Genomic DNA, 9,490 nt, shown 5'->3' with positions numbered 1-9,490 from the left:
CTTTGTGTTCTCCCTAATCCGTTCTGCCAAGCCTTTCTTGTGCCCCCTCCTGGCTCTCCTCAGACCATTTTTAAGCTCCTTCCTCGCCTGCCTGTAATCCTGTAGAGCTGAGCTTGACCCTAGCTTCCTCCACCTTATGTAAGCTACCTTTTTCCTTTTGATGAGAAGCTCCACCACTCTCATCATCTAAGGTTCCTATATCTTACCACTTCTTGCCTGTCTCAGAGGGACATAGTTATTCATCACTTGTAACAACTGTTTCTTAAACAGTCTCCACATGTCTATAGTGCCTTTACCATGGAACAATTGCTCCCAATCCATGCTTCCTAACTCATGTCTAATTGCACCATAGTTTCCTCTTCCCCAATTAAATATCCTCCCATTTTGCCTAATCTTCTCCTTCTCCATAGCTATGTAGAATGTGAGGCAGTTGTGGTCACTATCACCAAAATGCTCTCCCACCACAAGATCTGATACCTGCCCCAGCTCGTTTCCAAGCACTAAGCCTAGAATGGCCTCTCCCCTCATCGGCCATTCGTAAGTAAACAATATCGTAAGTAAACATTCTCAATGATGCAGAAGATTCTTTAGTTGAAAGTGAAGCTCTGAGTCCTGTGATTGAGGTTGGAAACTGAGGTTTTGAATAGTCCAGTAGCCAAGGAGGGGTCGCGGGGGGGGAAGGAATCAGTGCCTAAGGGAAGGAGTCTGCAATCGGGGCTCAAGAGAATTATTTTGCTCCTCCCAAAGCATAATTGGAGAAATGTGGTTCATCCACATTAGGTTTGGTCAAACAGTATGATAAACAGTGAAGAAGTGGTTCAGGAAACTGCTGCAAATGGAGATTTGGGTGATGTCAGATGACATGTTGAACTTTGTATGTTTTCCGATAACGTCATTGGCATTACCGATTTCTCATTATCCTCCTCCTCCTCTTTACAAACCCGCCTTCATTTGCCCTGGTCACTTCCTTCAATTCTTTCCAAAAACCAGCTTGTACCAACCCAACTCTCCACAACATGCTCACCATTTATTCCCATTCCCAGCACATTGATTTCAAATGCTTCGCCTTTAGACTAAACCATTTAACTCTGCTCAATGATATTCTTGAGCTCTAAAGGCCATCCCACTCTCCACTTTTCCAATCCTACACATTGTTGTAACCAAGCTTGCTTTTCCTCATCATATCCTTGCTCTCAGGAATTCTACACCAAACTCGTCCTCAAAATCTAGTCTTTATGCCATTTCCCAAGCTCCTGTTTGGTGCCTCATTTGTCTTTGTAACTTATATTGGAAGATATAGAAACAGAAAATAGGAGCATGAGTGGCCATTCTGCCCATTATGTGTATTTCGTCGTTCAACATGGTCATGGTTGATCCTCTACCTTATCAGCATAGTCCCACTCTCTCCCTATACCTGACACCATTTGCCTCCACAAATCTATTTCTTTCATAAACATATACAGTGACTTGTCCACCACAATCTTTGGGTACAGCATTCTACAGGTTCACCCAGTTCAGTGAAGACATTTCTCAGCTCAATCTACAATAGCCTTCCACATATCCTAAGACTGTGACCTTCTTATTCTGGGCATTCAGAGAAAATGTCACCCTGCAACCAATCTATGCAAGTCCTGCCAGAAGTCTTCACATTTTAATCAGATCCCCCTCTCAATCTTTTAAACAGGCAGACCCAATCTCTCCTTATTTGATAAAGCTGTCATTCTAGGAATCAGTGTGGTAAACATTCTGGCCATCTTCAAGGCTCGATGTATCTTCACGTTTTTTTGCTCGGTGAAAAGTAATCCAGGCAGTATTGTATGAGATCCCAGTTTATCAAAACTTAATCCTTCTTACCTTTAAACTGGATTTCGGTTAAATGAGAAAATATCTGTTCATAAGCAGCATTGAAGGATCCAATCTGAAACAGAGAAACATGTTCATTTGGAGAGTTATCATCATTACGGTCTAACTTATGAATGAATATTTGAGTGCTTCAAGTAAATACCTCAATTAGAATTCCCAGAACAGCCAGCCCATCAGCCTTGTCTTGTGCTGTGGAAATATCTCCGTATTTCTCAGAGTTATAGTGGACAATATGTAACTAAATTGAAAAATAGAGATGAAAGATCATTTTCCTTTTATTTGATAATCTTATTTGTCTAGTTTCACTCATTTTGCTCCATGAAACTTCCAACACATCCTTGTTGAAAACGTATTTCCTTATAACCATATTCTGCCAATAAAATAAGATTTAATTTAGCTTTTCCAAAGTATAACACTATCTCATATAGTACAGGCCTTCAATCTCTGAATGGGTTTGCTCTGGCTGTTGGCATTGTACATCATAAACTGCATGAAGAAACTTCTCTGACCCTAGCTCTGATCTTCGCTCTCTTAGTACCCATTTCAAATTAATCTACCTTTCAACCAGAGCCCAATTCACTCTTCCAAAATGCTCAAATCATTCTCCTCATGGCTTTCTCTGCTAAGGGAAATATCCCAGTTATACAAGTCCTGCTCAAAACTATCATTTTTGAATTCCATATTTGAAACCCTGTACCTGCCTTCCCAAAGCCTTGCCATGACTTGTTGAACTTTCCAAATGTTTTGAGAATATTCTGGAATCCAAATGATCTGTAACCACTGAAAACAAAAGTGAACCCACCACTGACCTCAGAATCACTTGAATTTGTGATACTGCATTTCCTCTTCTATGTCATGGTCTACAGTATTACACACATAATAATCACCACATCTGTTCTGAGTTATTCTCTCCATAAGACATTCATTCTATTGCACAGGCCTCACACGCGATTTTTGTACCTGGCCACCCTTCAGCAACCATCGTACAGTCTCAAAATATAACCAAAGGTAACCCTGATTGTAAAGTGTTGCAGACTGTGTCATAGACATGGGATCTGTACACTGCAGAAGCAGGCCATTCAGCCCATTGAGTCCACACCTATCTTCCAAAGAGCATCCCACCTGGATGCATACCCACATCCTTTTTCTGTAACCCTGCACTTCCCATGGTATACCCATTTAGCCTGCACATCCCTGGACCCTATGGGCAATTTCTTAAGAATTTTCAAGGAAAGTCTCCAACAACCTGCATTTATATAGTTTCCTTAATGTAAGCTAACCCAAGTCCAGGATTATGACTGGCTATAAGTTACTGTCTAGCCATTTGATGAGATGTTGGGACAGGTGATCAAACCCTTAGCCAATGAGGCAGGGATTAAGGAAGCTTTCAAAAGAGTGAGATGTGTACAGTTGAGGAATTTCAAAGCCAAGGGCCCAGGCAGCTGAGGGCACAGTCACCAATGATGGATGACAGAAGAGCATGAAAGGGCTGGAAGAGGTTACAGAGTAGGGCAGGGGAAACACATAGAAGGACCTGAACATGAGACAGAGCTATGTTAGAGACTGGAATGTCAGCCAATCCTCCATTCCGCCCTTATTACCAGTGGAGAATTGACATCCCCAGTTGAATAACCTGTCAACCAACAAAGCTGAATAATTAGCAGGCATTTGGACAAAATACTAATACCTGTGGAAGTGCATCCCAGCAAGGAATAAACTCATCAGGAGAACCAAGGAAGCATTTCTACGAAAATATGAGAACCTTCAGTTAAAGAGAATAGATTGGACATGTTAGGACTGTTCTCCTTAGAGAGAAGGCTGTGAGGAGATCTGTTCGAGATTTTCAACATCAAGACAGATTTGAACAGAGCATAGAATGTAGAACATTACAGCGCAGTACAGTCCCTTCAGCCCTCGATGTTGCGCGACCTGTAAAACCTATCTGAAGCCCATCTAACCTACATTATTCCATTCTGGTCCATATGTTTATCCAATGACCATTCAAATGCCCTGAAGATTGGCAAGTCTACTACTGTTGCAGGCAGGCTGTTCCACGACCCTACTAGGCTCTGAGCAAAGAAACTACCTCTGACATCTGTCCTATATCAATCACCCCTCAATTTAAAGCCATGTCCCCTCATGTTAGCCCTCGCCATCCAAGAAAAAAAGGCTCTCCCTGTCCACCCTATCTAACCCTCTGATTATCTTATATGTCTCAATTAAGTCACCTCTCAACCTTCTTCTCTCTAACAAAAACAGCCTCAAGTCCCTCAGCCTTTCCTCATAAAACCTTCCCTCCATACCAGACAACATCAGTGTAAATCTCTTCTGAACACGTTCCAAAGTTTCCACTCTAATGCGGTGACCAGAATTATACGCAATATTCCAAATGTGGCCACACTACACTTTTGCACAGCTGCAGCATGACCTCATGGTTCCGAAGTTCAATCCCTCTACCAATAAAAGCTAACACACCATATGCCTTCTTAACAACCCTATCGACCTGGGTGGCAACTTTCAGGGATCTATGTACATGGACACTGAGATCTCTCTGTTCATCTACACTACTAAGAATCTTAACAACAGCCCAGTGCTCAGCATTCCTGTTACTCCTTCCAAAGCGAATCACCTCACACTTTTCCACAGTAAACTCCATTTGCCACCTCTCAGCCCAGCTCTATGTCTCTCTGTAACTTACAACATCCTTCGTCACTATCCACAACTCCACCGACCTTAGTGCCATCCACATATTTACTACCCCATCCTTTATGCCCTCATACAGGTCAGTTATAAAAATGACAAACAGCAGTGGCCCCAAAATAGATCCTTGTGGTACACCACCAATAACTGAACTCCAGGATGAACATTTCCCATCAACCACCACCCTCTGTTTTCTTTCAGCCAGCCAATTTCTGATCCAAACTGCCAAATCACCCTCAATCCCATGCCTCTGTATTTTGTGCAATAGCCTACTGTGGGGAACCTTATAAAATGCCTTACTGAAATTCATATACACCACATCAACCGCTTTACCCTCATTCACCTATTTGGTCACCTTCTCAAAGAATTCAATAAGGTTTGTGAGGCATAACCTACCCTTCACAAAACCATATTGACTATCCGTAATCAACCTATTCCTTTCTACATGAGTATAAATCCAATAGCTTATAACCTTTGCCAACACTTTAACAACAACCGAAGTAAGGTTCACTGGTTTGTAATTCCCAAGGGTTGTCTCAACTCTCCTTCTTGAACATGGGGACAACATTTGCTATCCTCCAGTCTTGCAGCACTATTCCTGTAGACAATGATGACATGAAGATCAAAACCAAAGGCTCTGCAATCTCCTCCCTGGCTTCCCAGAGAATCCTAGGATAAATCCCATCCAGCCCAGGGGGCTTATCTATTTTCATACTTTCCAGAATTGTTAACACCTCCTCCTTGTGAACCTCAATCCCACCTCGACTAGTAGCCTGTAGCTCAGTATTCTCCTGGCCAACATTGCCTTTTTCCAGTGTGAGTACTGACAGAAAATATCCATTCAGTGCTTCTTATATCTCCTCTGACTCCACGCATAACCTTCCAGTGCTATCTTGATGGGCCCTAATCTTTCTGTAGTCATTCTTTTATTCCTGATATACCTATATAAAGCTTTATGGTTTTCCTTGATCCTATCTACCAATGACTTCTCATGTCCCCTCCTGGCTCTTCTTAGCTCTCTCTTTATGTCTTTCTTGACTAACTTGTAACTCTCAAGTGCTCTAACTGAGTCTTCACATCTCATCCTAACATAAGCGGCCTTCTTCCTCTTGACAAGCGATTCAACGTCTTTAATAAGCCACGGCTCCCTCGCTCGACCACTTCTTCCCTGCCTGACTGGTACATACTTATCAAGGACTGCAGTAGCTGTTGCTTGAATAATCTCCACATTTCAATTGTGCCCATTCCCTGCAGTTTCCTTCCCCATCCTATGCATCCTAAATTTTGCCTAATCTCATCATATAAGGATAAGGAAAAATTGTGTCCACTAGTAAATGAATTGAAAATGAAAGGGGACAGATTTAAAATAGCAAAAGTAATGCAAGAGAAACAACTTGCTCAAAGGTACAACTCAAGTGGTAGTGGAGGGGTTGCTTTCCAGACTGGAGGTCTGAGCAGTGGAGGACGGAGGGCAGTGAAACTGGAGGGCGGCATGGTGGCTCAGTAGTTAGCACTGCTGCCTCATAGCACCAGGGACCCGGGTTCAATTCCTGCCTCGGGCAATTGTCTGTGTGGAGTTTGCACATTCTCCCCGTGTCTGCATGGGTTTCCTCTGGGTGCTCTAGTTTCCTCCCATAGACACAAAGATGTGCCAGTTAGGTGAACTGGCCATGCTAAATTGCCCATAGTGTTAGGTGCAGTAGTCGGGGGTAAATGTAGGGGAATGGTCTGGATGGATTGCTCTTCAGAGGGTCGGTGTGGACTTGTTGGGCCGAAGGGCCTGTTTCCACACTGTAGGGAATCTAATCTAATCAGTGATGTGCGACAAGGATCGGTGGTTTTCATCATTTATATAAATGACTTGGATGTGAACATATAGTTAGTAAATTTGCAGATGACACTAAAATTGGAGGTGTGGTAGACAGTGAAGAAAGTTATCTTAGATTACAATAGGATCTTGATCAGATGGGCCAACGGGCCAAGGAGTGACAGTTGGAGTTTAATTTAGATAAATGTGCGGCACTGCATTTTGGAAAAGCAAATCAGGGAAGGACTTACACACTTAATGGTAAGGCCCTGGGGAGTGTTGCTGAACAAAGAGACCTTGGAGTGCAGGCTCATAGTTCCTTGGAAGTAGAGTCACAGGTAGAAAGGATAGTAAAGAAGGCATTTGGTATGCCTTCCTTTATTGGTCAGAACATTGAGGAGAGGAGTTGGGATGACATTTCAGGGAGAAAGCATTTTCAGATTATTTCCATCTGCAGGTCACACATTCCAAAACGAAGTGGAGGTGCCTGGGCTGGACAAGGTCAGATTCTGGTATAATGGTGCTGGAAGAGCACAGCAGTTCAGGCAGCATCCAAGGAGCTTCGAAATCGACGTTTCGGGTATCCTGATGAAACGTTGATTTCAAAACTCCTTGGATGGTGCCTGAACTGCTGTGCTCTTCCAGCACCACTAATCCAGAATCTGGTTTCCAGCATCTGCAGTCATTGTTTTTACCTGGACAAGGTCAGAGTCAGCCGACATCAGGTTATAGTCCAACAGGTTTACTTGAAATGACAAGTTGCAGCTGTACAGGACATTGGTAGGCCATCTTTGGGCTATTGCTTGCAATTCTGGTCACACCGCTACAGGAAGGGTGTTGTGAAAATTGAAAGAGTTCAGAAAAGATTTACAAGGATGTTGCCAGGGTTGGAGGGCTTGAGCCATAGGGAAATGGTGAACAGGCTGGGGCTGCTTTCCCTGGAACATTAGAGAGAGAGAGAGTAGCTTTTTATTTGTCTTTTCTACCATATACAACTGTTACAGTAAAAATGAGACAGCATTCCTCCAGGACCGAGGGTGCTACATGGACAGCACAAACTACATCATCGTACACGGCATGAAGTGCATAAGGAGTGCAAAACACGCATGTTACAGTGTAACAGACGAATGGTAAATAAGACATTTTTCTGGCAGCAATTCAAAGTCATGCAAAGAATTTCAGGTGGGAAAGAGTCCGGTCATACTGTGTTAAGGACCCTGATGGCTTGGGGGAAGAAACTGTTGCACAGTCTGGCCATCAGAGACCAAATGCTAAGAGATGACCTTATTAGAAGTTTATAAAATCATGAGGGGCATGGATAGGGTAAGTAGCCAAGGTCTTTTCCCTAGGATAGAGGGATTCCAGAGCTAGAGGGCATAGGTTTAGGGTGAGTGGGGAAAGATTTAAAAGGGTTATAAGGGGCAACTTTTTCATGCAAAGGGTGATGCATGTATGGAATGAGCTGGCAGAGGAAGTGGTGGAGGCTGGTACAATTCCAGGATTTAAAAGGCACCTGGATGGGTATGTGAATAGGAAGGGTTTAGAGGGATATGGGCCAAATACTGGCAAATGGGACTAGATTAATTTAGGCAATCTGGATGAGTTGGACCAAAGAGTCTGTTTCCATGCTGTACTCTATGACTCTATGTTGACACAATGATCTGCTCAGCGATGGAATGTCTGGATGTGATTGGAAGCAGAGTCAATGAAACATTCACAAGGACTTTCGATGATTAAGTCGAAGCATTGAAGCAACAGTAAACACGCAAAGTTAAAATGACTAATGGAGAGCTAGTGTTGATACAATGGGCTGAACGGACTCCTCCTGCATCGTAATAATTCTGTAATGCAGTGGCTACATATTGCCATATTAGAATGTTAGCCACATTTTCCAAACTGATCCCACAGCTTTGATAGACTTCAACTATATTCCAAAGACTAATATTTACCACTGAAATCATGACAAGTCAGTATGTGTGTAGCACAAGCACATCAGGCACACCAGAGGCATTTCCTTAAATACAAACAACTTGATTCAAAGAGCAAATGGTTTGAAGCAGCCCAATCCAATTAGCATGGAGATATTGCACAGTAAACAAAGGCTAGCTGCCTGAAACCCTGCTGTGCTTTCAAAGCTGGAGGACATTAATTCCTCGTAATTCAGTCCTGATTCCAAGGAAACCATCAAGCAAATTGAGAATGAACAGATCACAGCAGTGATTAGTAGGGTAGCTTTGCATCCGGAAGAGGATAATTTGACACAACACAGATGGAAGAGGTTTGACAGACTCAAACTGTAGCACGAGCTGTGGTTAATTTGTCTGGTAATTATCCTGACATTTCAGGGAGAAAGCATTTTCAGATTATTTCCATCTGCAGGTCACACATTCCAAAACGAAGTGGAGGTGCCTGTGTTGGACTGGGCTGGACAAGGTTAGAGTCAGCCGACACCAAATTATAGGTTTATTTGAAATCATAAGTTTTCGGAGCGCTGCTCCTTTGTCAGGTGAAGACTTCACCTGATGAAGGGGCAACACTTCGAAAGTTTGTGATTTCAATAAACCAGTTGGACTATAACCTGGTGTGGTCTGACTTCTGACCTATTCCAAAATTACTTACTGCCTTCTGTTAATGCCTGTGTCTGCACACGAAATTATGCTACAAGTCCACACCTTTCACATGTCCCTCAGCTGCTGGGATTATCAACACAAAGATTTTCCCCTCACCTCCCTACCCATCCCAACCCTTCACTTCTCCTTCTGGACTTGGTCCTGGGTCACACAGTCATCACCACCCTCTGGATCTTTCTACTGCTGATCTTACCTTTGGCTTCAGGACATGTGCAGAAAGGATGTAGCTAACCAGAGGAGCCTTTGGAATTTGACATTGGGTCAGCACCATTTCCTCAGTTCCAGTCTAACTCTCTATTCCTGATGAAGGGCTTTTGCCCGAAACGTCGATTTTCTGGCTCCTCGGATGCTGCCTGACCTGCTGTGCTTTTCCAGCACCACTCTAATCTAGACTCTTTCCCTTCCCCAATGTCAGTCCAAGCTTCTTCCCTCACCACAAATCTAACCTCCCCTCCCCCATCACCTGTCTAAACTCCCCTCCCCATCACCA

General features: G+C 43.3%; 1 protein-coding gene across 4 annotated transcripts in view; it reads right to left on the bottom strand.

Moving 5' to 3' along the window:
- Window positions 1-9,490, bottom strand: part of ca12 (carbonic anhydrase XII) — a 100,485-nt gene that overhangs the window by 61,886 nt on the left and 29,109 nt on the right. For all 4 annotated transcript variants that reach the window (XM_043680137.1, XM_043680140.1, XM_043680141.1 and 1 more), the window contains exons 6-7: window positions 2,006-2,101; window positions 1,855-1,918 (exon numbers count right to left, since the gene is read on the bottom strand). In XM_043680137.1, coding sequence (XP_043536072.1) covers window positions 1,855-1,918; window positions 2,006-2,101 — 160 coding nt within the window. The remainder of the gene's footprint in view (window positions 1-1,854; window positions 1,919-2,005; window positions 2,102-9,490) is intronic.

Source organism: Chiloscyllium plagiosum, chromosome 40, assembly GCF_004010195.1.
Source record: "Chiloscyllium plagiosum isolate BGI_BamShark_2017 chromosome 40, ASM401019v2, whole genome shotgun sequence".
NCBI lineage: Eukaryota > Metazoa > Chordata > Chondrichthyes > Orectolobiformes > Hemiscylliidae > Chiloscyllium > Chiloscyllium plagiosum.
Note: the sequence above shows the minus strand (reverse complement) of the source record. Positions and strands in the feature narration are given on the sequence as shown.